Source organism: Podarcis liolepis (genome assembly GCF_965112155.1).
Source record: "Podarcis liolepis genome assembly, chromosome: 17".
Lineage (NCBI taxonomy): Eukaryota > Metazoa > Chordata > Lepidosauria > Squamata > Lacertidae > Podarcis > Podarcis liolepis.
Window position 1 is genome coordinate 4,217,926 of NC_139571.1, and position 27,777 is coordinate 4,245,702.

At 49.0% G+C, this 27,777-nt stretch overlaps 1 protein-coding gene across 4 annotated transcripts; it reads left to right on the forward strand.

Annotated features, from left to right (window-relative positions):
• The first annotated feature begins 122 nt into the window (after positions 1-122).
• On the forward strand, positions 123-27,441 carry SRPK3 (SRSF protein kinase 3). Of its 4 annotated transcripts, XM_083482802.1 has the most exons (17): positions 152-269; positions 502-589; positions 3,936-4,072; positions 4,617-4,725; positions 5,940-6,027; positions 8,275-8,362; positions 9,680-9,786; positions 11,038-11,203; positions 12,668-12,693; positions 14,293-14,364; positions 17,518-17,671; positions 18,424-18,702; positions 19,463-19,560; positions 20,302-20,409; positions 23,097-23,166; positions 23,366-23,458; positions 25,214-27,441. In XM_083482802.1, the coding sequence occupies exons 1-17, from the start codon at positions 227-229 to the stop codon at positions 25,396-25,398; spliced, it is 1,911 nt and encodes a 636-aa protein (XP_083338928.1). In that variant the 5' UTR covers positions 152-226; the 3' UTR covers positions 25,399-27,441. The 4 variants fall into 4 exon arrangements, with proteins under 4 accessions (XP_083338929.1, XP_083338928.1, XP_083338931.1 ...); XM_083482803.1 differs by lacking the exon at positions 14,293-14,364 and having other exon boundaries at positions 123-269; XM_083482804.1 differs by lacking the exons at positions 152-269; positions 502-589 and adding an exon at positions 3,207-3,531.
• The last annotated feature ends 336 nt before the right edge of the window (positions 27,442-27,777 follow it).

A 27,777-nucleotide genomic window follows, 5' to 3' on the forward strand; every position in this document is an offset into this window, starting at 1 on the left:
TTGTCACTCAGACGCTTCAGGAAACTTGCTTTTTAAAAGCACAAAACTACTACCTGCCTCGTCTTCCTCCGCCTTCTCTCTCTCTCCCGCCCCCCGCCCCACGGAGGGGCAGGCCCAGAGGGCGCTCAGCCTCCTCCCCGCCAGCCTCACGTGGTGGAGCAGAAGCAGCTGGTGGGGCTGGGAAGGGGACGGGCCGCGCAGGCGCAAGGGGCATCCCGGAGCCTGGATGGAGCTCACAGGGGCTGGGGGGGCCATGAGCGGCAAGAAAGGTAAAGAGGGGGGGCGCGGCTGCCCTTCCCGTCTTGGGGGTGCGTGCATGGGGGCTGCAGATACATCCTGGGTGGGGGAGGCAGTTGCATGGGGAGGAAAGAGGGGCAGAGGCTGCGGCGGCGGCAGGGGGGCTTGCCTCTTGTCCCTGCTGCTGCTGCTGCTGCCATTTGCAAGCTCGCCTAGGAAACTTTTGCAGGCGGAGCGCTAATTCTCCCCCCTGGCGTCCCTCAGGGCCGGGGAGCGGCCGCGGCAAGAAGAAGAAGCACAAGAAGGAGAAGGCGCCTCCGGCTCCGCAGGCAGAGAGCGAGACCCCCACGGGGTGAGTGGGGCGCCCAGCGCATCTTACCTCGGGGGGAGGGCGGGATGCGTGGGCGAGTAAATGCGGGCAAGAGGTTCTGATTCTGTAAATTGCAGCTCTCGGATGTTGGGGGGGGATTCTCCCCGTTTAGAGGAAGCCGGCATGACTCGGGGGGGGGCAGGTTTGGGGAACAGGTGCTGAGGAACCCGCAAGGGGAGTGCGGGGCTGGCCGCGGCTTCTCAGGGCAGATTCACACGTGCATGTTCGGAATCGTGGCTTGAGAGGGCGGGCCAACACGGGTATCAATGCCTAAAGCGCCCCGCTTTTCGGGGGAGCCCGTGCAGGCTCTCCGCTGCCAGCCTTCAAGCTGCAAGAATGCCAGTGGCATCTGTGCATGTGGAAGCGACTTTTAGTGTTTGGAGGGTGGGAATTTCAGGAAATCGGTCAGTTTCATAACACGCTTTTGTCTCTGGAAGATGGCATAGTTTGCATGTGTGAATGCCCATCACAGGTATGACGCTATATATAATCTGAAATGTAATTAAGTGGAGGCACTTTGACTACTAGTAATTTGGGTGTTGAGAAGACCAAATCATGGTTATGATTTCCATTTCTCTGGCAAGGGGGGAAAATGATGAGAAAGCTTCTGCTGCAACTTAAAACATAGGAGCGCTTCTACATTGCTTCATTGACATGTAAAGCAGTCAGGAGAGCTGGTCCAGAAAGTACCGTATTTTTCGCTCTATAACACGCACCCGACCATAACACGCACGTAGTTTTTAGAGGAGGAAAATCTGTAGGCATGCCACCTGTAGGCATTCCCTCCATAACACGCACAGACATTTCCCCTTACTTTCTAGGAGGAAAAAAAGTGGGTGTTATGGTGCAAAAATACGGTAATTAAGCTTTCTGATGATGAAGGCTCAACCACCAGTCTTCAAGGAGTGGCTGTGTTTGCTCACTTTGAGGACCTTTACCTCTTCAACAACGATTTTATTGTGAGCTTCCGGGAGTAAGGAGCTTCAGTTTTTGCTCGTTGTTGTTGCCTAGACAAAAGCCTGTGCCATGATAAGTGTGTTAGTCTTTTAAGAGGCCTCAGTTCATGAACGTGGATTGGGTGCCTTTTGCACCAGGATGACTGTGATAGACTAGTAAGTCCAGACGACTCAAGCAAGTGAACCAATCTAGATCCCTCAATATGTTATTGGGCTTCTACTTCCATCATCCCTTACCACTGGCTGGGACTGGTGGGAGTCACGAGTCCAACAACATCTGGAGGGCACCAGGAGAGGGAAGGCTCCCCTGAGATAAGATAATTCCTTCCATCATCTAAAATTATTATTATTATTACTACTATTATTTTATGTATATCCTGCCTTTTTCCCAAACCGGGATGCAAGGTGACTTACAGATAAAATAGAAACAGGTAAAAAACATGGGGAAAACTTATTAAACATTAATAAAAGTAAAACAATTTATAGAACAGGTTTATTAAAAATATAGATAGTTACAATAAAAACATCACAGCGGTTCCCAAAAGCCCATTGAAACAAGGAGGTCTTCACCTGGCAATGCAAGGACAACAAGGAGCCAGTCTAGCTTCTCTAGGGAGGGAATTCCCAAGTCCGGGAGCAGCCACCACCGAGAAGGCCCTCTCCCGTGTCCCCACCAAGTGTGCCTGTGAAATTTAGTTTATTGTCTTGCCTTTTTAAGGAGAGTGCCACTTAAAAGTGTGACTGCTAAAGGAGTAGTGCTGGTGCTGAGGCCTTTTTAGAGGAATGAGGCTACCTGGAAGCCCCATCCATGGGTGTTGGAAATGGTGTCGTAGGTTACTGGGTGGATGTACAGTATCTCTTTCTTGGTGCCTTTGGAGAAGGTTGGCTCTGAATCTGATGCCACAAAGGAAAAAATAATAATAGGTTGTTTGGTTCTGTGGGCAACATGCTGAACCCACAGCCAGATCCGGCCCAATCACCTTCTCAATCCGGCCTGTGGACAGTCCGGGAATCAGCGTGTTTTTACATGAGTAGAATGTGTGCTTTTATTTAAAATGCATCTCTGGGTTATTTGTGGTGCATAGGAATTCATTCATTTTTTCTCCCAAAATGTAGTCTGGCCCCCCACAAGGTCTGAGGGACAGTGGACCGGCCCCCTGCTGGAAAAGTTTGCTGACCCCAGGCCTAGATCACCTTGCTGTGCTGATTTAAATTGCAGACGGGGATTACACGGTTCAATAAATAAATAAAAGTATATCCACCTAGGAAACTAGGAAGCTATGGCAAAACTGTGCTAAAACTCCCCTCCCATTCTAGGGAGCTTTTAGTTTCTTTTCCATGGGAGAGCAGCCAGCCTTGAGAGAGAGCGCCTGGACCTGGGGCCTCCTGGTGAGCAAGGCCCAGGCCATGCAGGGCTGGCCGCTTCCGCTGGCCGGTCTGATCCCGCTCCCCTCGCCCAGATTCCATTCCCATCCTGGGCGGCAGCTGCCGGGGGCCATGGGGCTATTTTTAACCCCCCGCCCGCCTCTGGTGTCTCTGTGCACATTTGGGCTCTGGCGGGGAGGAGGGTTCTGAGCTCACAAGGTATTAATTCCTCTTTTACTAAGGAGGGGAGCATGTGGACAGATAAGGTGCCCAGCTGCCGGCATGCTTTGCTGAGGCAGTCTTCTGTCTCCATCCCAGGGCCCATCACTCCAGCCTGGCTTTCACGCCAGAATCAGCAGCTCCCGCCCAGATCTGGGAACTTTGCTCTGGGGAGTATCTTCTCCCTGGGGAAGGCGTCAGGATCAGAGCAGGTCTTCTCCCCTTGCCCACCCCCAAATACACACCTTCCTTTGACAAGAACTGGAAGATCAGCAGAGAAAAGGGTGCCAGCTAATTTCATTTTATGCTTGGCCACTCCGAATCGCTTCCCTGTGTATCTTTGGAGATGGGGGAAACGATGCAAGAGGGACTAGGAGGCAGTAGGTATGTCTAAAATTATTGTGAAAGGAGGGTGTTGTTGTTATTTTATTGTGCCATTGATGTGCATGGCGTTTTACAAAATGATATAAACCTAAAAGAGAGGTCCCTGCTCTGAGGGACTTACTCTCTGAATTTTGACAGAGTGGGAGATGGGAGGTTTAAGAATATGAGCAAATAAAAGTTACAGTTCCTTAAACTTTCTGTTGGGGGGGGTGAGAATTAATGCCCGTGTGGTTTGTCCTCTCCAGAGGTGACTCTCAGGTTGGAAGAAGGCAAGGGATGTCGGCATAAACAGCTGCTTATAGAAGCGGGATAAACATGAATTTAAAAGTAAATGACATCATTGGGAATTGAGATGCTCCTGACAAGTCTCTCTTTCTCCCCATGCCCCCCCCCAACTCTTCCAGGCCACTGAGTCCCTCCTGCTCAGATGACGCTCCAAGCACCCCTCCAGTACCCCCCTTGCCTTTCCCTGCTGTGATCGGAGGAGGGCAGCTGGGATCTGATGATGAGGAACAAGAGGACCCCCGAGATTACTGCCGAGGTATTTGGGCAATGTGGGGAGTGGGGCAGGCTATTCTTCCCCCAAGCTGGGACAGATTAGGGGCTTTCTGTTTGGAATTGTAAGTGAGGTGGGCAGTACCAGGTGCAGAGAGCCGATAAACAAAGGAAGACTGCATTGCCTTCATACCCTCTGCCTGTTGAGCTTCTAAAGTTGCGCTTGTTTCCAGCAAGACAACCCAGAGAGCCAGCCCCTTGGTCTGGTCCAGCAGAGCACTCTTCTGTGCCCCTAAAGAATAACAACAAAACTGTTCAATGTCTTTAGAAATTGCCCGCATGCAGTACTAGAACATGGGTGAGAAACCTTCCAATGCTGTTGAACTACAGCTCCCACGACCCCTGACCTTTGGCCAGGTTGGCTGAGGCTGATGGGATCTGTAGTCCTCCAAATGCTGTTGGGCCAGAAGTAACCCACCCCAGCACTAGGTGCACCGTGGTCCAGGGTGGCAATTGTGCTGGGCCAGGACGTGCTCTGTGACTCTGGCAACTGGTATAACTAACCTGTCTTCCCCTTGTTTCCTTTCTAGGTGGGTATTACCCAGTAAAGATTGGGGACCTGTTCAACGGGCGCTACCATGTGGTGCGGAAACTCGGCTGGGGGCACTTTTCGACTGTCTGGCTTTGTTGGGACATTCAGTGAGTATGGCAGGGTGGGGAGGCTTCATTTCAGTCCCCTACCAGAGAATTGAGGAGTGAAGGCTAGTACAATGGACTTCACTTTCCTGAAAAATGGAAAAATCAAAGGCAGCGTTTTCTAACTGGCCAGATTATGGAGCAACAAAGGGAGGCTATGTGAAGCGAGAAGTAAGGGAGGAAGAATTAAGGGAAATGGAAATACTCAGGAAGTGATTTTTATACCATATTCAGTGGTACCTCTGGATGCGAATGGGATCCGTTCCGGAGCCCCGTTCACATTCTGAAGCAAACGCAACCCACGTCTGCGCGTGCGCTGGTTGCGATTCGCCACTTTCACACATGCGCGTGACGTCATTTTGAGCGTCTGCGCAAGTGGCGAAACCCGGAAGTAACGCACTCTGCTACTTCTGGGTCGCTGCGGAGCGTAACTTGAAAACGCTCAACCTGAAGCACATTCAGCCTGAGGTATGACTGTACTGTAGATTCCTAGCAAGGAGAAGAAAAAGAGAGGAATGTGCTGAGGGCTTATATGGTCATGATTGTTCTGCTGCTCTTGAGGGCTAGAAGCTTGCTTAAATTTAAACTTGTTGTCATCGTAGTTATTAGTTTGCACAAAAGCCCATTTGAGCCTTTGGAAGCACACATTGTGATCATTTTACCCAGTCTAGGTCCTTAGCAGGAGGACTGATAAGGTTGGAAATGCAAATCCAGAGGTTATTCACAGGATTGCAGCCTTTTACCTGTAATTAGGTATTCCAAAGTAGCCAACGTCTTCAGTAAGAGGCAATGGGGTGGGGGCAGAAACTCAGCCTTTCTTACCAGGCTGCTGATTGTTAAGTACAAAATAATTGATGGGCATAAAGGGATTGCCTAATCTGTGTTCACAGATCCTGGGAAGACCCATGAGGATGGGGAGGGGGGGTCCCTGAGTGTGTGTGGGACAAGGAGAAGGGTGGGCATGGTAGTCAAGTGTCTTAATAGCAGAGGAACTTGCTGTTTCCTACTGCGTAAATCGTTAAGTATTCCCACTTTGCTTTTATGAATTTGTTATTATTTTGTAATCACTACTATGTCCTTAACTTGTTTTATCTGAGAAGTCTTGATGCTCCTGTGGAGATTACAAAGTGGGGGGCAGAATTTAAAACAAAAAGTGGAAAGGGGGAGCCAGGACTAACCAGTCCCTTCCTTCTCTGTCTCCCCCTTCCCCCCGCAAGGCGGAAGCGTTTTGTGGCCCTCAAAGTGGTGAAGAGCGCTGTGCACTATACAGAGACAGCCGTGGATGAGATAAAGCTGCTGAAATGTGTGAGTTGCCCTCCTTGCCCATCCCTTTCCCCAGTTCTGGGGGCCCTGTAGAAGGAGTAGTGATTAACTAAAAGGAGACGACGTTTGTGAGATTTTGGCATACTTGGAACCCCTTCTGCTTGGGAGCCCTGAGCCATAAAACTACTACAGGGAGAACATGGCGCTCTTTATTATTTTATCTGATCCCTTGGACAGCCTAGGCTTGGAGTAGATGAAGCACCCCTACCCTGGATCCATTTGCTCTGTTTACCATCTGGATCCCACCCTTTGCTGTCAGACACAGTGTCTTCTGTTCCCTTAGCCAATCTAGTCTGTTTCTCTCCAAATGACCTGGACTACAACTTCCATCAGCCCCAGCAAACACTGGATGCTGGCAAGGACTCATGAGAATTGCAGTCCAATATGTCTGGAGGGCATCCCGGATTGGGAAACAGTGCTCAAAACTCCCATTGTTTTAGACATATTTTGCGACAGGGAATTTCATTAGTGCAAGCAGTTTCTGAGCTCTGGGCGCAGTACTGCACCTAAGATTTCAGATTAAAACTGCAGAGTGGAAGGAAAGGAGGAGCTTTTTCTGCCTTCCCCCCCTTCCAGCTACTCTCTGAAGACTGGAGAAGAGACCCTCTTAAGAATATTAGGGGGGGGTGGGCAGGGGAAGGACTAGACCATGTGAAAAAAGAATGGAATATTTTAGTTGCAGTTTATTCATTTTCAGCTTTGTGTTCTTGTTCTAAAAAAAGCGTGCCTAGACATTTCGTTGTTGCGTCCATAATTTAGGTTTAAGGTGCCATTTAGCACCTAGCCTTCATATCTCACTTTCTAACACTGTTAAGAAAGGCTGCCTTAGAGCAACGTGAAAAGTGCGAGTCTACAGGAGAGCCGACTCTCGGCTACCCAGAGCAGAGAGTTTGGTTTGCTACTCTGACATTTGAAGTAGATTCCTAATAAACATTCCTTCTTCCCCATTCCACACAAAGACACTATTTCCCTATTCTAAACAGTGTTTCTTTGTGGAATATTGTTTGGAAATAATAATGGATTTGACAATTTGGTTCAACTTCTGATGCCCGGCTATAGGGGAGCCCTTGCCATGGGCATAGCCAAGGGGGGCAGCTGCCCCCCCCATCAAGTAACGAATAGAAATACTTAATTAACTGACCAATTGTGTCATTTCTGTCCCCCTAACAAAAGTCCTGGCCCCCCTAACAAAAATCCTGGCTATACCCATGGATCCTGACATCAGAAATACAGTGGAAGAGTACCCAAGTTGGGGGTTTTTTCAGCTGTGGCATCTATGATTTAAAACATCCTCCCAAGGATGGTTTGCCTGGCTCTATCATTGCTCACTTGTGGATAGGCAAACAAAGGCAGTTTTATTCCAGGGAGCTTTTGGAGACTTATCACTCTTTATGCTGGTTCTGCCTTTAGGGTTTTTTAATTCCTTTTTGGACTGCTTTGTGGCTTTACTTATCCCCCCCCCCCTTTTTCTATAATGTTTTTATTTAGATTGTAAATCTCTTTGAGTGGATCAGGTGGGATATACAGTGGTACCTCGTCAGGTTATATACGCTTCAGGTTACAGACTCCACTAACTCAGAAATAGTGCTTTAGGTTAAGAACTTTGCTTCAGGATGAGAACAGAAATCGTGTTCCGGCGGCGTGGCAGCAGCAGGAGGCCCCATTAGCTAAAGTGGTGATTCAGGTTAAGAACAGTTTCAGGTTAAGTACGGACCTCCGGAACGAATTAAGTACTTAACCCAAGGTACCACTGTAAACCCTGAGAATATTTTTTTTAAGTATGATTGGGATTGTACAACTTCATAGTGCAGTGAGGGATTGGACTCCCTCACATTAATAAAAGCTTGCTACGCTTTGAGTACCAGCAGAGATTCTATTGTAACCTACCCATTCTTCACACGGGGCCTTTTTTATTTCTAGGGAGTATTTAAGCATGCCATACTTCACCTCCAGCCACATAGGCCCCACACATCTTCCTTCAAGGTGGGTGGTGGGATTTCAATTAGGAGGATCTGGTTGGATCAGAAGCCTGGTCAGTATCAAGGTTTCTTGGAAGGACCCACCTGCTAGAGTGTCCTGCTAACAAGTTATTTACCACAGATGCGACATCTCTGCATTTTTTATCTCTAGGTTGGCAACTGGGGAGGGTGGGCCGTTTTGACCCAAGGGCTTCTGTTGATGACTCTGATCTAGGATGTGTCATTTCCCCCCTTTTTTTTTACTTTCCAGGTGCGAGACTCTGATCCCTGTGACCCCAAGCGTGAGAACATTGTCCAGTTGATTGATGACTTCAAGATCTCAGGGATCAATGGTGTCCGTATCCTTCCACAAGCAGGCCCAGAAAACCATAGGGGCTCCTGTTCAGATTGTTAGGAGCCGCTATTGACTTCCAAAAGTATGGTTTCTGAAGGTATCTCTTGGGTGAATGTCTAGGTCAGGACAAAGCTTTCTCTGCTACTTCTTAGACCAGAATGGTGTGGTTGTTTGGTTGGGGAAACATTCAAAGAGCAGTACCAAATTCTTCGTACAGATAAAAAGTTAGCATATTCAGCAGAAAGTTGATCTTGCAACCTGGTTTTGTATGCTCAGGAATGTTTTTTCTGCGGGGGAGCGTTCAGTCCTGCATTCTGCCTCCTGCTATATGACATGATACAGTCCAGAGACAGTTGGAGCAAGCAATGAACTTTCTGTTTGGATCAGGCCTATGAGGATGGACATAAACAGTTGCAGTCTGCTTTAGATGATTGTTTTATTGTTGGACAGAGGCACAACTGTTGTTAGGCTACACCCTCCAGGTCATGTCACTGTCGGAAAAGAATCATACATTGGCCTGAGATGAATTGCAATTTATTTTTGCTGGGAAGGTGTTTTTCCTCCCCCCATGATGGGTGTTTGGAATGTTGCATTTACTGTAGCTGTTCAGCGTCGAAGGAATCTATTGGCTAGTAGCTGTGACACTTCTGAGGATGACCAGAACCTTCTCCAGTATGCATACACACACACACACACACACACTATGACTTTTGAGAGCTTTAAAAAAAAAATTGGTGGCTGTGCTCATTGCTATTCCATTTTTCGTAGGCGTTCTCATGTAGCCTCTTAAAAAATAAATGGTAAATAGGTGAGGACATGGGAAAAGCCAGCAAGGCTACCTGTGCTCCACAATTCCCTGCCACATTTAATGAATAGTTCTGTTTCTGTGTTCTGGCTGTGTGCTCCCACAAGCCTCAGCTGGCATGGCCAGTTGTCAAGGATGGTGGGAGTTTCAGTCCACAACATCTACCTTATTTAATTAGACACAAAGCAGCAAGCATGCAGTCATTCCCTGCAGATAATGCCACTCCTGCTATTGAATGAGAAAGGAATCCCAGTTTTGTGGTCATGTGGAAAGTTGCATGGTTTTCACACAGTGGCCAGTTGTCAATAGCTGAATGTCTCAAAACATCTGTATTCAGTGTTCTCCTCCTCACTGAACACTGGCACAGTTTCTCTTCCATATCTGATTTTAAGACATTAAAAACACCACATTAGTAATATGGGGAAAATGAGGGTTGTCATAGTGTTCTGATACATCGCTCAGACCTAGGAAAATCATTTTAGCTTACTGTGTCTCCTTGACTCGACCTCTGCCCAGATGTCTGCATGGTCCTTGAGGTTTTAGGACACCAATTATTGAAATGGATTATCAAGTCCAACTACCAGGGACTTCCTATACCCTGCGTCAAGAGCATCCTACGCCAGGTAAAGAGTGGATTTATTTTAAATCCAGTTGGGGGTATCTGTTTGTAACATCAGGATCATTTCATCCCTTCTTTATTTAGGCTGCTTAGATTTAGGTTACTTGTATTATATTCAAAATCACTGGGAGGTTGAATCAAACAAGCCACACAACTTGAGCAGAAATGAAGGTGTCTGTATGTTGGGGATGGGGGTACCATATCATTGAGTTCTTTCTGGAGTATAGTTTTAGACCACCAGTGGGATATTGCATGTTGTATTGCTTTCCATGAAAGAAAACTCCAGTCTCTGCATATGGAAAGCTAGACCAGTGTTTCCCAAACTTGGGTCTCCAGCTGTTTTTGAACTATAATTTCCATCATCCCTGACAGCTGGTCCTGCTAGTTAGGGATGATGGGAGTTGTAGTCCACAAACAGCTGGAAACCTCGGTTTGGGAAGCACTGAGCTGGACCATTGAGGTGGAGGCTAGACTAAAATCATCCATCTTGATGGAAGGGGATTCAGGTGAACAGAGGAGCATGAGTCTATTTGTTGAAGAGAGGCTGGGGCCTAAGGCAGTCATTCCCAAATCTAGTCCTAGAGCCAGTGTGGTGTAGTGGTTAAGAGCGGTAGTCTCGTAATCTGGGGAACCGGGTTTGCATCTCCGCTCCTCCACATGCAGCTGCTGGGTGACCTTGGGCCAGTCACACTTCTCTGAAGTCTCTCAGCCCCACTCACCTCACAGAGTGTTTGTTGTGGGGGAGGAAGGGAAAGGAGAATGTTAGCCGCTTTGAGACTCCTTAAAGGGAGTGAAAGGCGGGATATCAAATCCAGACTCTTCTTCTGTCTAGGGGCTGATATTGCACACACATCCTTCTGCTCTTGAAGAGGGTTCTGTATCTTGAGCACATGCACACGGTCCATGGTAGTTAACAAAATTCCAGGCTCTGAGGTTCCCAGTACAGTGGTACCTTGGGTTACGTACACTTCAGGTTACAGACTCCACTAACCCAAAAATAGTGCTTCAGGTTAAGAACTTTGCTTCAGGATGAGAACAGAAATCGTGCTCCGGCGGTGTGGCGGCAGCAGGAGGCCCCATTAGCTAAAGTGGTGCTTCAGGTTAAGAACAGTTTCAGGTTAAGAACAGACCTCCAGAACGAATTAAGTACTTAACCCGAGGTACCACTGTATAAGCTCTGTAGTTCCTGATACCACAACCTCTGTACTTGGAAACCCTTGAATTCTCCCATTTGATCATGCATCTCCCTTCCCAGGTATTGCAGGGCCTCGACTACCTCCACACGAAGTGCAAAATAATCCACACAGACATAAAGCCAGAGAACATCCTGCTGTGTGTAGATGAGAGTTACGTGCGCCGCCTGGCAGCTGAGGCCACTGTCTGGCAGCAAGCTGGGGGCCCGCCCCCCTCTGGCTCTGCAGGTAAATAGTCACATCCTCCCCATGTTCTTTTAATCTTTATAGTGGCACGTCTTCTTTAGAAGGAAGAGGATAATCGCCGGCTCCATTCTCCTGTCTGCGTTAGACAGGCAAGACCAGGATTGGCAAGTGGAAAAGTTGGAGACTAGCAAGAAGTCAAGGAAGCATCTCTTTCCAATTGACTTAATAACTAATTTTAGTGTAGTAGTGCCTGTGTTTGCATTTACTGAACTGTGACTAAATTTTAAATACCCAAGACACCTCTACATCGTTCCATCCTTATTACAGACATCATGATTATTATCGGTATATTGCGATGTTTAGCTGGTGATATATCGCAGTGTTGACAACCAAGTACTGCCCAACCCTACAAGACATATGGGTGAAGTTTGATTGCAGGAATCAGAGTAGTAGGGAAAGAGCCAATAATACAAGTATAGCGATGCTAAAGAAATCAAATTGTCCAGGGAATCCTTGGCAAAGCATAAAACAGGAAAAACTTTGAATGAATTGTGGAGTAGGATGGAGGAGAGTCAACTGGGAAGATGTGCAGAAATATTGAAGCTACACTGGTTCATGGAAGGCTAGGCCCCTAGTTGGCAACTATTTACTGTTTATTTACTACTTTAATACGGAGATTGCAGGCATACACACAGGGTCGCTTCCAATGTTAATCCTGCTCAAGAGTAGATCCACTGAAAATAATGGACCTAACTGAAGCATAGCTCTGTTAATATAACTGAGTTGGATATAACCTGCACTCTCCCTTTGCAACTGAATTGTCAGAAAGTTGCACCGCTCTTGCCATCACTTTTCCCACCCAGACTCTTGCCTCTCTGACTCAGCAGATGGAGGACCCGGCTGGTGCAGTTGCTGATCTCCAGACAGCAGCCTTAAACATAGTGCAGGAAGAGTGCGTGTGTGCGTGCACATAATTGAGTAGAGCAGCTCTCCCCAGTCTCCCTACTTGTCACAGAAGGCCACGGCTGTGTGTCACTCCAGTCCATGGATAAGGAACCTGTGACCCTCCAGATAATGTTGGACACCAGCTCCCATCAACCGCAGTCGGCATGGCTAATGGTTAGAGGTGGAGGTTTAGAGAGCAGCGCTAATGAGTATCTGCACAGGAACTCGAGATTATGCTAAGGATCTTCAGAAGTGGTGACTGCACATTCAAGACCAAGCAGGGTAGACTTGTAGGATGATTGATGGGAGGAACGGAGAGGGCAAGAATCACAACGTCACTCTGTGGGCCATGGACTACCAGCCATAGCCTAGAATGTCAATCCACCCTCACTAGGGAGCTTGGCTGCCTCCCACATCCTCTCCCTTATATTTATCTTCACAGCATTACTGATTGTTGTTTGTTTGCCTTAGACTTCTTGGCTGTTGGATTCTGGGAATCATTTCTGTCTCTTTCTCTCCCTCTTTTCTCTCCTCACTCCATCTGTGCACCTCTTCCCTCAGTCAGCTCTGCACCCCAGGAGAGCCTGGTAAGTCTCCTCTTGGTGCCACTACCCCTTTCAAAGGTGGTGGAAAAACTAAGTTTAGAATTGGTAATTATTATTGTTGCTGCTGTATTCTGTGGCCTTGTGTGGATGGATAGCCCCCCCCCCTGCCCCCCGTTTTGCAATTCGCATACAAGGTTCTCATGGTCACACCTGTATTTACCAACAGTCCAGGCTTAACAGGACCCAACCACAGACAATTTTTCACATGTGCCAGAGATGTCTGCAGCCTTTACTGGATACAAAAACCAAGTGCAGAGAGAGGCAAAGAGCTTCACAGCCTTGTGTGGGTTGTACTTTGTTCTGTGTAACACACAGTTAATTTAACTGTGGCAGTCACTGCCCTGCAGTGTGAGAATGCACCTGTGCATTGGCCTAAGCCTCTCTCTGGGAGGGCTCACAGCTCAGCCGAAAAGCACATGCTATGCAGGAGTCAGTCCCTGGCATCTCCCATTAAATGGAATGTTTAGCAGATGATGGAAAAGGTCCAGGGAGCTGCTGCCAAGCGGAAAAGCTGATACTGAGCTGGAAGCACAAAATAGTCCGACCTGCTCTAAGGCAGTTCCCCGTGTGCCAGTCATTGTGCCTGCCTGGTTCCAGTTGTGTCACTTCAAAGAAGGACAGAAGTGTTCATGGGAAACATAACATACACAAATAAGGCAGAGACAGCATTGCAAATTCATTTTTCATTTTCATGTAGCACACACATTTGATAGATAGACAGATTATCCCAGAAAAGTGTACCAGATTTGATTCCTCGTTTCTGAAATGTCCCCATGTTGGGACTGGCTGAGGACAGGCTCTTGTCCACTTTTCCAAGATAGCACCTCAACTTGTAAAAGCCATCTGATGGTTTCCAAAGACTTTGCACTCTCTTCTGTGGACACTCTTTGCTTACCTGCGCTGCCTGTCACACTTCTTTGGGTTTTTCTCTTTGGCCTTTATGTGGCAAATCCCAAGCAGGGACAATGCTCTCTCGGTTCTGCCTGTGCCAGTAAGGGGGACAAGAAGCCATTTAAGTGTGAACACAAAAAAGGAGAGAGTTTTGGACCAGGGAAGCCACATCTTACAGCTAGCCTTAGAGAAATCAAGCAAGCCAGTTCTTTTTTGATAGTCCACCAGAAGCCAGCCAAGAGGAAATGCAACCAGCTTGACCACTTGCTTTCTTACCAGACACAAAGCTGCTACAAGATAGAAGTTCTTTGGTTAATGCAGCAGGTTTATGGGCTTGCATGTAGATAAAAATCTTCCCTTAAGATCACATAATTCCTGACTCGGTTCTTGCTGTTGCTGCTGCCGCATTGTGATTCCTGCTGTTCTGTTGTGTTAGTGCTGGATAGGGCATTGGTTGTTGCTCAGCTTTGCTGGAAAGACAAAGGGTCATAATTCATATGCTCATCCCATAGCATTTAGTTGTTTATTTTGCCCACCCATCTGCCTGCTTTACTTTTCCACCTTAAAAACACCAGTTTGCATATATCATCACACAGAGAGAGAGAGATTTGCATCCCTTTATGCTTGTGGAAGTGCAAGATGGTGTCCTCTCGCACACCCATTATGGTTTCTTTGTCTTCTCATTCCCAGTTGCACGCCCTTCATGCCTTGTGTGTGTTCTCCGGAGTTCATGCTTCTGCCACCGAGCACACCCTTGTTTCTGTACGTCATTTATTTGTTCCTGCGCCTGCTTTTGCTTTAACCCAGCCAGGCCTAACCCAAGACATTTTACTACAGGGGTGGCTAAGCCTTTTGGGGCAGAAGTCCAGAGTGGCCCATGGCCACCCTCTGAGGGCTGCATGGTAAAATGGGCACGGCCAGGTCATTACTTTCCTTCCAAAGTAAGGCTGTTCCTTTATTCTCACAGATTCATTCCATTGGTAGTTTCTTTATTTTCTTCCATTTATTTTTTAACTGATAATGTGTTCCATCCAACGTCGGGCAGTTCCATTCCTTAATCTCTCCAAACTCATTCTGTTCATTTTTTTAAAAAAAAAAACCCTTATTTATTTCCCCTTCAGAGTCCCTCTTTTCCCTCCTAGATGCATCTCATTTGCAATTAATAGGTGTTGCTGACTTTCTTTCATTTCTGTTGTTCCTATTCACTTCACTTCTGTTCACTTCTGGCTGTATTACAGTATTTCTCCCATTTTTGATTTCCCACATTGAGAGATCATTAGTCATTGGCTGCTGTAGTTATCACAGTGGGATAAACCAGTGTTTCCCAACCTTTTTTGGGCAAAGGCACACTTGTTTCATGAAAAAAATCTCGAGGCACACCACCATTACAGCCCCGTGACGTCAGCGCGCAGCGTCACGCCGGGAGGGACATGAATTGCTAGCAAATTACATAATCACCTCCTTGAGGGCTGGCTCATCTTCTCCGAAGGCAGAACCCCATTAATTAACAGCACAGACTCACACCATAGCCAAGACGAGGGGGGAAAACCTCAGTCATGCACAGTCATGCACATGTGGGGGCTAAATGAGGACGAAGACCGGGAAGAGAGCAGGGTTCAAATAACCCCACCTGGCCAGGACAATCCCTGGGTGCTCCCTTGGGCCACTCGCCTGACCCACCTCGCAGGGCTGTTGTTGCGAGGATAACACGGGGAGAACCACGCGCGCCCCCGGGAGCTCCTTGGAGGAGAAAGCGGGCGATGAATGCAATGCACGAAATATATGAGAGGCGACCAGGTTTTGCAGGTGAGGGGGCCCCGCCACCCTCCGCTTCCAACACCCGGCGCAACGACGCCAAAGTTTCCCCCCGGGCTCGGCTCGGGGAGCAGCGCTGCTCCCCCCCGGCTCCCCTTCGCCCTCCCGGCTCTCTCTGCCGCCCACTGGGGACCCCCCTCACCTGCCAAGTCCGGAACGCCGGTGGAAGTTGCATGCATGCATGCAGGGTGCCGCGTTGCCATTGCATTGCACTGCACTCCATGCAACGCCTGCACGCATGCATTGCCTTGCACGCCCGCCAAGGGGTCTCCCCGCGGTCCGATGCATCCCCTCCGGCGCGGATGCAGCATTGCAAAAATTAAACCCCCCCCGACGCAGCCCTACCTGGGGGGCAGCCTCCGCCGCTCCGCCTCCATGGGGATCCCCGGGCTCCATCCTGCCGCCCGATCTCCGTGGGGGCGCAGGCAGGCTGCGCGGGGTCTGCGCGGAAGAGCCCCTGTCCGCCCGGCCGCCGCCACTGCGCTCATTCCATGGCCGGGAGAAGAGCGCTTCAAACAAAACGCCCGGCCCGCCAGGCCACGCTGGGAAACGTAGTTCGCGCACCCCGCGCGGGCGCGGAGCCCAAGGGCGAGGGGACTACGGATCCCGGCAGCCCCCACGCCGGGGACGGAGGGGGAGAGGCCGGGTGCAGGGATGGAGGGACGGGTGGGCGAGCGAGTGAGTGAGTGGCAGCCGCCAAGCCTTGGCCGAGAGCCAGGAAGGGCCTCCCCGGAGGAGGAGGAGGAGGGAGGCGCAGAGCGGGAGGGAGGGAGGGAACCCCAGGGATCATCTAGTGACGGCGCCCCAGTCGAAAATTTGACTTTTTTTTTAAAAAAATCTTTTGAATTTTTTAATTTTTCCCGCGGCACACCAGGCAACATCTCGCGGCACACTAGTGTGCCGCGGAACAGTGGTTGGGAAACACTGGGATAAACAATGCAATCAGCCATGCGCAGAAGGAAAGAGAATTGGTTGTTAATGGGTAGGGCTGTTAATGGTGCTCCCGGAAGCACTGCTTTAGAAAGCAGTGAGGTGCCTTAGGGAAGCCCAGTTGCAAATACACAAGTAAAGTTAAGGTTTTTAGAGGCTGGGTGGCCATCTGTTATGGATGCCTTAGTTGAGATTCCTGCAGTGCAGGGGGTTGGACTAGATGACCCTCAGGGTCCCTCCCAACACTATAATTGATTGTGGGGGGGGGTGTTGGGATTTAAGAGCTACAGTGCCTGCAAGCCACCCAGAATCACACACACACCCCGATGCTTTGCAGGATCACAGCAGATGTTGGGCCCCAATATTTGAATTGTGCACAATTTTCTTGACACCCCTAAATATATTATCAGTGAGGGACCACTCTCTTCTGCAGTTGGTCTGGCCCAGCTTTTTTATAGGCCCAGCCCTTGCAGGCCTCAGCCCCTCCTCATTCTGACCCTTCCCTTACATTTGGCTTGTGCCTTTACACAAGTCCTTGTTTCCTTGTAGGACTAGTGTTCAGTGAGGTGTTTGAGCCGTACCACTGAGGTGGGTGCTCACTTGAGTAAAATGTTCCTGCATAAATAAATAACTGCACATAGAGAACTTAACGTTTTTGGGGGAAGGGCCTTGTCCATCTTGCCTTTTTCCTCGACATGCTAGTTTTTGTGTGGCAGAAATTATTTTGTTTGGGGTAGCATTTCAGTTAGGAGAATCGCCATTTGTAACCAGAAACAGGCTGACCACTAGGCCTCATTTGCTCACTTGCTCTTGCATCTGCTCTTACGGATATGTAATGCCTTTCTTCTTCTTCTTGCTACATCTCTCTCCTCATTCATCCTTTGCCTGCCCCCATTTGTTTGCACACAACTACTCTCTTGCAAGCTGTGTGTTTTGCTGTGAAATTGCACCCCGCTGTTTTGGGGTTCTGGCACTGCCCTGACACTTTGAGTTGCTTCCTGGTGATTCCCTTGGTTTGTTCCTTTTCCTTCTCCCCTTCTCTACCCCAAACCTCAGGGCCTGCCATGTGGCTCCTTTGCATGCTCCCCCCCCTAAGCCCCGCTCACTTTCCCATGCAGCCCTGGAATTGTAAGTAACAGGGCTGTGACATGGGGTCATCTCATCTCCCAGAATGGGAAGCTTTCGAAGAACAAGCGGAAGAAACTGAAGAGGAAGCAGAAACGACAAAGTCAGCTCCTGGCAGAACGGCTCCGGGACCTTCAGCAGCTGGAGGAACTGGCGACCCTGGCAGCAGGGGATGCCAGCGAGCCCACAGCAGATCCAGGTGAGGTTGGGAGAGTCAGCTGCTGTTGGGTGCAGCTGGTTCTCTTGTGTGGTCAGGTCTGGAGGCTTGACAACCCCCCCCCCCAATCTTTGCATACTTACTCTCACACCCTTTTCTGCAGCTTAAAATATTTGAGCTTGTGCCCCTTCACTGCCTCCCCTACACTTGTACGCTAGCATTTACATTGCCTGTTGTTTGTTCCTGGCATTTACATGGGTCCATTTCACGTGCCATCAGAATAAACCATAGTTAACGTTTTCTTGTGAATGTACCTGTCTAGGCTGTTGTTCTCCTCCCTCCTAGTGCACGGAGGAAGTGAAGGCCCCTGGCTTAGCGTTCTGTCTGAACCAGGGATCTTACTCTAAGCAAGCCGTGACTAGTAAGCTAGGAACGAATATTGGTTTATCATTGTGGTTTGTTTGGAGCAAAACAAATGGCAACTCGGTCCCTGGTTGAAATGTAATGTTAAGCCCAGGATGATGGTCTGTTTCTCCCCAATGCTAGCAAGAAGCAGCAAAGTGGGCCCAGTTGCCTTGCAGTAAATAGGTTTATTTTTGAACATTTTACATCCTGACTCTTGAAATGGGGTGTAGTCACCTCCTGATTCTTACCTTTTTGGTGCCCTTTCACCCATGCCTCTCCCTTCAGAAACATATAATGCAACTCTCTTTCTCCTTTTCAGTCAGTGCTGTTCACAGCACACTTTTTTATGATACCAGGAAACCCTGACCCTCCTCTTTCTTCTTCTGTAGACCTGCCTGGCGGAGCCCCCATCATGGTCTCCACAGCTGGGGGGACAGAGCCCTCAGGGGGCTCTCTCGCTTGCAGCCCCCAGAGTCTGACATCGTCTTCTGGTTTCTACACACACAATGCCTATGACAGCTGCAACGGGCACTCTCCACCAGGCACAGCCAGCCGCCATTTCAGCCCTGACTCGGCAACCTCTGGCTTCTCAGGGTCCCTCTTCTCTGGCTCAGCCATGTCAGGTGTCTCTAACCAGCGGGAGCGTGGAGGGCTTCTCTCCCCCAGCAGTGAGTATCTCTCATGGGTTTACAGGGGCAAGGTGACAAAGGAGCCATGTAGGCCCAAAGGTCCAAAAGCTGACTCTCCCTTTGGCCAGCTTTCTCTCAAGTTGTGATAGCAGAGGCAAACCATTCTTCTTAATTAAAATTTGAGGCATCCTTCAGTCTTATCGCTCCAAATAATTAATTTTAAGGAGAATCACCTGTGTCTCTGTATTAGTCACTGTTGCGTATCCTCCTTCTGAGCTCAGGTCATTCTGGCTGCAGGAGTTGCTGGAAGGAGGTGTATAGGGTGCCATCCGGCCATCTTAGGGACTCCATTCCAGATTTGTGTAGGGTTTACTCCTTAGCTTTTTCTTCTCCTGAAAATAACTTGCAAGCCAGTGAACGTTTAGGATCAGAGTTTCCTTCTAGATAGGCTACCTTCTTATGTTGACGAGCCCCATCTGCCCCTCACTTCCCTCTTCAGCACGTGCAGAAACTGCCTTATTGACTGCTGGACCCACTCTTGGTCTCGTCCACTCAATCTGCCGGAGCCTGTCTTTGCATGCAGGGGACGTTCCTAACTCACCAGGGGTTGGAGACCCATCGACTACCCTCACCTGGTTTAGCTGGCCAGTCGAGTGGTTAAATTTGAATAGCACAACTGTTAGGCTAAACCAATTGCTTACTACCCCTTCAGCATCTGTGGATGCCCCATAAAAGTGGCCTTTGGAGGACTGTTTTGTTTGTTTTTCACCTGATTCCCTGCCCTGGTCTGCCTCTGCAGCTTTTGGTACGTCTGAATTCCTGGTGAACCCCTTGGAACCTCAAAATGCAGACAAAATCAGAGTGAAGATAGCAGATCTGGGAAATGCCTGCTGGGTGGTGAGTTATTGGAGCGCATGTTGCCCACACCTCCTGAAGGGAGCAGCTCTGGTGGGGCTGTCTGTCGCATGGGGAGTGGAATGTGGTGGCTGCACAGAAGAGACTGGGGGCATGTGGGCTGTTTGGGGACTTGAAGCTATGGGCACCCTGTATTTCCCACGTAATGTGTATTTCTGCATTTACACTCTACACAGTTTTTGCTTCAATTTTTACTTATTGTGCTGTGGAAATTTAAAAGAGAAGAGCACACACACACACACACACACACACACACACTTCTTTTCTTCAATTGAAAAGATTCTGAGCATCTTAAGCTTCAGTGGGAAGGAAGCAAACATATTGATGTGTTTATAATTTCAACATGTCCAGCTTTTAAGGTTCTTTAAAAAAATTAAATGAGGGCTCCATATAGGGAGTACATGGATTGGTATCTTGGGGAAAGCTGCCAAGGAGGAAAAATTACATGGGATTTAGTAAGGAGTGGCGATGGTGGCAGTGGTCTGCCTTTTGGAAGGTACATGTGGGGTTAACTAGGGCTCTGCTTTTGGTGAGCAGCGCATAAATGCTCTGGCTTAGGAAATGGTAGTCACAGTGGGAGACACACACTGGATTGGCCAACAGGGCGGCTGTTGAAGAGAGCATGGGATGTGGGTTCTACATGTGCACATATGCGCAAGAGAGCATGTCCATACGTACATAGGTATGTCACAGGGATGTTCCTCACACTCTGAATTTCCTCAGCACAAACATTTCACGGAGGACATTCAGACTCGCCAATACCGGGCACTGGAGGTGCTAATTGGTGCCATCTACAGCACTCCTGCTGATATCTGGAGCACAGCATGCATGGTAGGTTCACGGGGCTACTTCCGCTTCTTGTGCCATATTCTGGTGGTGGTGGTGGTGGAGCTTGGTGTTGGTTACAGTTTTCAACTAAAAAAACATGTCCACAAATGTGGTCACCATCTCGCCATTGGTTAAGCATATTCTTTTATTCTGGCAAGTCCAAACCTGGAGATGGGCAATGTGGGGTCTTGCACTGAATCGCAAAGGCACTTGACTGCCAGTCACAATGTTCATATGGAACTTCCAGCTTCAGAGGCATAATGCCTCAAATTAATACTTGTGGCCAGGGAGCTAAAGCAGGAGGGAGCTGTTGCACTCATGCCCTTCTTACGGGTTCCTCGGAGGCATCTGAAGGGCTGCTGCGGGAGACAGGATGCCGAACTCGATGGGTCTTTGGTGGGATCCAGCAAGGCTCTTCTCAAGCTCTTCTGCTGAAAAGCAGCAAGGTCCTTCCCTGAGGCTTTCTGAGTTCGGACCAAACTAAGCCTCCTGGTTTGGCTATGCAAGGCTTCGTTTTGTCGGAATCGAGTATACACTTCCAGAGTTAACGCTAAATACATTACTTCTGGTAAATGAGCCACCATAGCCACGAGAGGGCCATGAAAAATATGTCCCAGGCTTTTTAGACTGATCTACCCGTGTACTATCTGAAACGAAAGGGGAGTATTGGTTGCCAGATGTGAAATATTTTGGCATTGTTTTTAGCTCTCCTACCCTACTAAAAAACAGGCCTTCCCTTTTGTCAGGGTAGTGACTGCTGTTTGTCAAGATACCTCCCTCTTCCTTTGCAGGCTTTGCTTGTGTGGCTGTGTGCCAGGGTGACCTGAATGTTAGGTGGTTAATGAGATATAAATATACTTCCTTTGTTGCCAACCCTACTTACAGTCTAATAGCCACACATTTAAAATCCTAACACAAAACTTGAACCAAACACACTCTTTAGAAACTTTATGCTTCTGACCTTTGCCCTTCCTGTGCTTTGCCATTTTGTGCTTCTTTTGAAATCAGTCTGCCTGGGCAAAGGAAGCGTGGCTTTTGGCAGGGACCCGGCTCCACCCAGCAGCTCTGGGGCTCCTGAGAGGAACCCATTTGGCATTAAGTTTAAGAGGCGCTGAATACAAGCCCCGCTGGAACATTTGGCAGTGCACCTTAAGCCTCCTGACGATCCCTTGGCAGCTGCATCTTTACCTGCCCCCCCCAGCCTGATGTCATATAGCACACTGAGTGTGGGCAGGGGGACGTGGCTTGGGGAAAAGTCCAGCTTGTCCATCTCAGATTGTCCTCCCCGAGGCTTCTTTAAAATGGCTCCTTGTGATGTTTTTGTCATGCAGTTAAGTCATTCCTGCACAATTGCTTTCAAGGAAGTTTTCTCCAAAGCTGCTGCGATTGCCAGAAAAGAAAAAGTTTAAGCTGCTTGGGATACACAGACATATACACATATATAATATGTATAATCCACAATTTCTTTGCACCAACATCTTAATATCAGCACGCGGTAAAAGCTGATAACGCGGATTCTACATGACTCTGTGTGGCGAATAAGCCAGCCCTGCAAGACCCTCACACTCTAGGAATGGCTCCTTCTCTGTTCTGCCTGCCTGAGTTTGATACATGATAGAACAAATATTCAGATGTCAGTCATTGGTTCTGCCAAGTTTTCATGGCAGGGTGTGTGTGTGCTCATGCGCATGTGCAGCAGATGATTCCCTGGTCTAAGAAGACCAGTGAGTATGCCAGCTCAAAAAGCTCCTCGAGAGGGCCAGGCAATACCACATGAGCATTTCAGGCCTTGGGCTTAGCCTTCCTTGCTGGCCTGACTGGCTTCCATGTACCGTATTTTTCGCCCTATAGGACGCACTTTTTCCCCTCCAAAAATGAAGGGGAATTGTGTGTGCATCCTATGGGGTGAATACAGGCTTTCGCTGAAGCCTGGAGAGCGAGAGGCACTCGCTCTCCAGACTTCAGGAAGCTCTGCGCAACCCTCCGGAGCCCGGCGCGAAGCCGCACCGGGCTCCGGAGGGTTGCGCAGAGCTGCCTGCATTCCAAAGCCTCGAGTGCGCTGAAGAGCGTGAGGGCTTCACACAGCTGTCCGCAAGCCTGGGGAGACCGGCGCGGCTCCCTAGGCTTGTGGATAGCAGGCTGTTCTGGGGGCTGGGGTTGGGGGAAGCTTGGGCTTCCCCCGCGCCAGCCCCGTGCCTGGGGGGGAAATGATTTTTTTTCTTTATTTCCCCCCCAAAAAACTAGGTGCGTCCTACGGGGCGAAAAATACGGTAGTTCCCACCTTTGGCCAGAGGTTGGCACTGGCATGCAGAACCACCTAGGTCCTGATGTTTAGCTGATCTGAAAAGTCACAACGGGCCATGGGGAAGAGGAGAGATTTCTTAACTGAGAGCCAGCCCACCCATGAAGCATCTGCCTTAGGTGGCAAAGGTGCAGGAGGCAGCACTCTGCCTGCTCCACTGCTTCCGTCACCACCAGAACACCCCCCTCACCAGGTTTCGACGAGAGGGAGGTGGTCCAATGCACAGCATTGCCACTCGTCTTCCCCCCTCTGGGGTAGAGAACTCAAGAGCAAGGGCTTATGGAACACTACGTGTGGGTCCGGCAGAGGGCAGCCCATTCATGTGGTGAAATGGGACGGGCCACCCCTGCCTTAACTGCATAACCTGATGATTCTCTTTCTTTGTCAGGCATTTGAGCTGGCTACTGGCGATTACCTCTTTGAGCCACACTCGGGCGAGGACTATACCAGGGATGAAGGTAAAGAGCTCTCACTGGTTGAGGATGCTGTGTATGAGGCCTGCCTAGCCGGCTGGGCTTAAATCTCTCTCTGCTCTAATCTGGAGACATTGTTGATGCCAGAATTTCACAACAGGCCTGCTGGAACTCTGGAGGGGTGCGGAGGGGGGAGAGACTGGGACACGCAGGCCCTGATGTTCCCTCCTCTTTTCCTTTTCAGATCATATTGCCCACATTGTTGAGTTACTAGGCGATATCCCTCCACACTTTGCTCTTTCCGGGCGCTATTCACGCGAGTACTTCAACAGGAGAGGTAAGTTAGGGAATGTAGCCTCTCTGGGTTGAGAGGATGTTGTTCCAAGTGGATGCTTCCACAACACATCCGTATCATGCTCAAAGGCTGTCAGGAGGAATTGTGAGGGGTGGGGAGAGCATGTGTGTAAGAGAAGTTGACAACAGGAAACTGAAGGAACTGTGTGATCGTGACCACTGGAAGGAAAGAAGCCGTTCAGGCAGCTGAGATTTTGGCCAGGAGAAAACCAGGTTTGTGGTGAAACCTAAGGCTGGGAACGTGTCAACATTTCTGGGGGGTCATTAATAGGTTCTGCCTACCCTGCCTGTGGTAAATGTCATGAAGGTCACAGCATTTGTTGTCTGGGGTGTCCAGAATCAGGCTACCTGCATGCACAAGCAGCCCCTTCCCCAAGTGGGTGGTCGTTTAAGTGCAGCCCACATTCTCCGTTCCAAGTAATGTGGAACAACTTTTGTTCATTTGGGCTTGCCCAGCTTCTCAGTGGGTTGTACTCTGCACTTTCAGTCTGTCTGTCACCCACACCTTCCACTTCTGGCAGCCACTTCACCTCGTCTTCTTTAGCTAGACAAGGTTCACAGGTTTCAGGTGGGCACCTACAAACAGCCACGGACAGCTAGTCTTTTGTCCTTCTTCATTAGGATGCAGGAATGTTTGCTGCATTGCAGAACTCTGTGGTCCCTCAACCTTTGTCATCAGTACCAAGAGTATCTGGGTAGTGATTTGGGACTGTTGTTGTTTCTTCATGCCTTTTTTGCTGTGTCCACCTGTCTGTTCTTTTTCTCTCTTTGCCCAATTGCTTCTCATTCAATGAATGTGGCCACTGATGATGTTGACGACCTTTAGATGGAGGAGTGGTCTATCAGTGGTAGCTAAATGGAGCCTCAGAGTACAAGATGCTGAGTCAATAGCTACCTTCATGCCCTGCTTTGGGGCACCTTTTTAGCTGCTGTGGGAAAATGAATGAGCACTACATCGGAGGAAGCTCCTACAAGTTTAGCTAGCTTCTACCTTTCCTGCTCCACAGAGAGAAACAGCATGAAGGCCTACAAAGGATACAGGATCTAGACGTTTACTGCACACTCTCAGTTTATTGCATAATAAATCCCCGTTTTGATCATATTAATGCTTTCACTTCTGGGGGGCTGGGCCTCCCCCCAAGAGATGCAGTGTGGGTGTGCTGTCAGTTATACAGCAGCAGGGTGGGATTAATAGCATAACTACCACCACTCTGGGCACTCTTTCCCACACCAAGCACCTCTATGACAATATATGAAGAGGTAAAATGTGATGATTGGGGCTTATGCAGGATGATCCCAGGCCCACATTGCATGTTCTTTTCAGAACAGGTGTATGTTTTCCATCTAGTCTGTCTAACTTTGGAACAGGTGGCTGGCCTGGATTGGGATTGTACGCTGCGATCTCAGGAGCATAGAAGCTGAATGTGGCTTTGGGCATCATGTTCCACTTCCTGAGGTGAAAGTTTCTAGCCCTTGTACTGTGACAACACAGCTTTAAAGTGTGTGAGCAATGCCTGTTGAATATGATGCCCACTGTTCAATAACTCTTTGCCTATCCCCATGACTAGCCAGGCCCAGAAGTAATTTCACAAAATAAGAGATAAACCAGGCACGAGTTTGGTTTTCCTTGGTGCAGAATTTTCACTTCATTTTACTTTCCTCCAGCGCAAAGTACACACAGCCCTAGATGGGGCCTCTCCACCAACCTTGCCCTTTTTGTCCTTCCTTCCTTCCCCAGGGGAACTGCGCCACATTAAGAATCTCAAGCACTGGGGCCTGTACGAGGTCCTGGTGGAGAAATATGAGTGGCCCCTCGAGCAAGCAGCCCAGTTCACGGACTTCCTCTTGCCCATGATGGAGTACATCCCAGAAGAACGCACTACAGCCTCCCAGTGCCTGGAGCATCCGTGGCTCAACTCTTAAGGCCAGGCAGAAGTCCAGACGGACTGGTTGCTTGAAGGAAGCAGTCCTCTCGCCTGCACAAGATTTCCCTGGCACGGACCTGGTCCCATCACTGGAGTTGACGGGCAGGGGGGAAGGCTGTCTCCCCCAGCTCCTCCCCTAAGTGGACTGCATTGCAGGACTGGAGGCAAGATCTCTGGCTGATCACAGTGGGGAAGGGGGAACTGTAAAGCAGGACTGGAACTCAGGAGCCAGGTTCACTCTGTGGTCATTTCTGAAGCACAGCCAGAAGATTCCCACAACCCCTTGCTGACTCTTTTCCTAGAAGTTGCCTTCTTGGGAGGTCTCCATGGCCACCATCTCCATGTACCCTTGACTGATGCGGTTTGACTTTTAAGAATTCATTGTGGTACTTCCTTGCCAGTTTCTCCCCCTGCCCTCTGCTCCCCATCGTTTCTAAAGAGAGTGGCTGTGAAGCTCCCAGCATGTGTGGGTTTGAGAGAGGCTCAGTATGAGAGCAGAGTGTGAATGATGAAAAGGAAGAAGTGCGTGGATGTTCTAGCAAGAAAGCTGGGAAGGGCAGCTCTTTATGTGGTGGCAGAGAGATGCGGCAGGTCCTGGCTGGTGCCCCTAGCCTGTCCAAATTTCCATGCCAATGAATTGCAGGAAAAGTGACAATGAATGTGTGCAAAGTGACATGACCGTGGCCTGGAGGTCCAGCCGTGGCACTGTTTGGAGGGAATGAGAGAAGGTAGCTGATGCAGGAAGCAGTAGAAATGTATAGGCAGTGGGGGTGAAAGAATTCGTTTTTCTGTCAGCACCTGATGTCTCTGCACTTCACAGGCATTTGCAGGCAGGTTTCTGCCAGCACCTTTGTGGTTATAAGAGTTGAATAAATGGGCCCCTCCTCTACCCCAAGAGTCCTTTGTGAGTCCTTTCCGCTGCTGCCTAGGCATGGGTCACGGCCCTTAACATGCCTTACTTTAGCCAGGAGTTGCTCACAAATTTGGTATTCTAAGAATCTCAGAAGTTTTTTAAACAAACAAGTTTCTAACCCTTGTCATTGCTAAGGAAAGATTTTTGCAAAGGGAAAGTCTCTAAGGGCAGCTTTCAATAGCTGGGATTTTTTTGTATGTTGTGAAGTCTCTTCTCCCCCATTTCTAATTGTCTTTTAGTCCTATTTTGCCTCAGTTTCCTTTTTCACTCCAGTTTGAGGTGAATGGGAATCATACTGAATTTCACCCACTACCCTAGCTGGTGGGAAAAAGCAAGCTAGGTGTGTGTGTGTGTGTGTGTGTGTGTGTGTGTGTGTCTTTACCCACCAACTACTCCCCACAATGCGTATTTTGGAATGACTGGCATTGTTGCTCTCTCAAACTGCTACTACAGCTCCCGCTCTCCCCCCCCCCCAACGTTTCCTGACACTTTTGCTACCTGTGGTCAGTTTTCATTATTATAAGGCAGAGTGTAGCTGCTCCAAAAAGCTTGACACTGGTCCAAGCTACTTTTGTGCCTTTAGGAAGAAGCTTATCTACTGTTCGTGATGAAAGATTGAATGGTGTGGGAGTGCCCCTGTAGCATTTTCCCCAAAACATTTTGGGTTCAGAAAAGGAGGAACCACAACCAGAGGAAAGACACAGAACAGGAGGAGGAAAAAGATGTGTGGAGCTTGGCTTAAACCCAAAGTCCCAAGTTCTGATGCCTGTCCCATGGCTATAGCACTGGAACCCAGAGTTGTGGTCGGCTCTTGCATTCTGCAGCCTCATTTTATAAACGGGGAGGTGGTGTTGGAGAAGCCTCCTAGGTATGGCAGACAACTGGTCCCAGTGCTGCCCAAGACTGGTGTCTTTAAACCAAAGTTGTGGTGCAAGAGAACTGGGCATAGGGAGAGGGAAGCAATACTGTTGCCTTGCACTGCAGTCTCTGGAACAAGAAACCCTGCCCTTGCATTACGGTGTTGCCCATGTTGGGGAGTGTGTGTGTGTGTTTGTGTGTGTGTTTTGAAGGCCCTTCTACTGTTCCAGGGATTTGAGTTCAAGACTTTTCATTAAAACGTTTGCAATAGCCTCTGCCTCCTCCTCCTTTCTAAGGGCAAAGTTGGGTTTAGGAAGACCACACTGGAGGAGAACCTCTTGAGGATCAGGTTCTCAACTCCTGTGAAGGGAAAGGGGTTAGAGTTACTCCCTCTAAGGAAAGTTGTTCTTCTACTTCCCTTCTGGGATTGATATCTTGGGTGTGCAGTGCTATGGAGGGAGGGTGGTGGTAAAAGTTCACACTGCCACAGAGTAGAATGGAAGTTCAGAACAAAACTCACCTTGAGAAATATCAGCCCCTCATTGTAAAAGAAAAAGCAAACGTAGAAGGTTCCCAATACACCAGGGATGGGGAGCCTCTCCCAGC

Excerpts from the sequence above, each read along its gene's own strand:
- SRPK3 (XM_083482802.1), top strand. The coding sequence starts at position 227 with ATGGAGCTCACAGGGGCTGGGGGGGCCATGAGCGGCAAGAAAG. Across the intron at positions 20,410-23,096 it reads TCTGGAGCACAGCATGCATG|GCATTTGAGCTGGCTACTGG; the intron begins GTAGGTTCACGG and ends TTTCTTTGTCAG. Across the intron at positions 23,459-25,213 it reads CGAGTACTTCAACAGGAGAG|GGGAACTGCGCCACATTAAG; the intron begins GTAAGTTAGGGA and ends TTCCTTCCCCAG.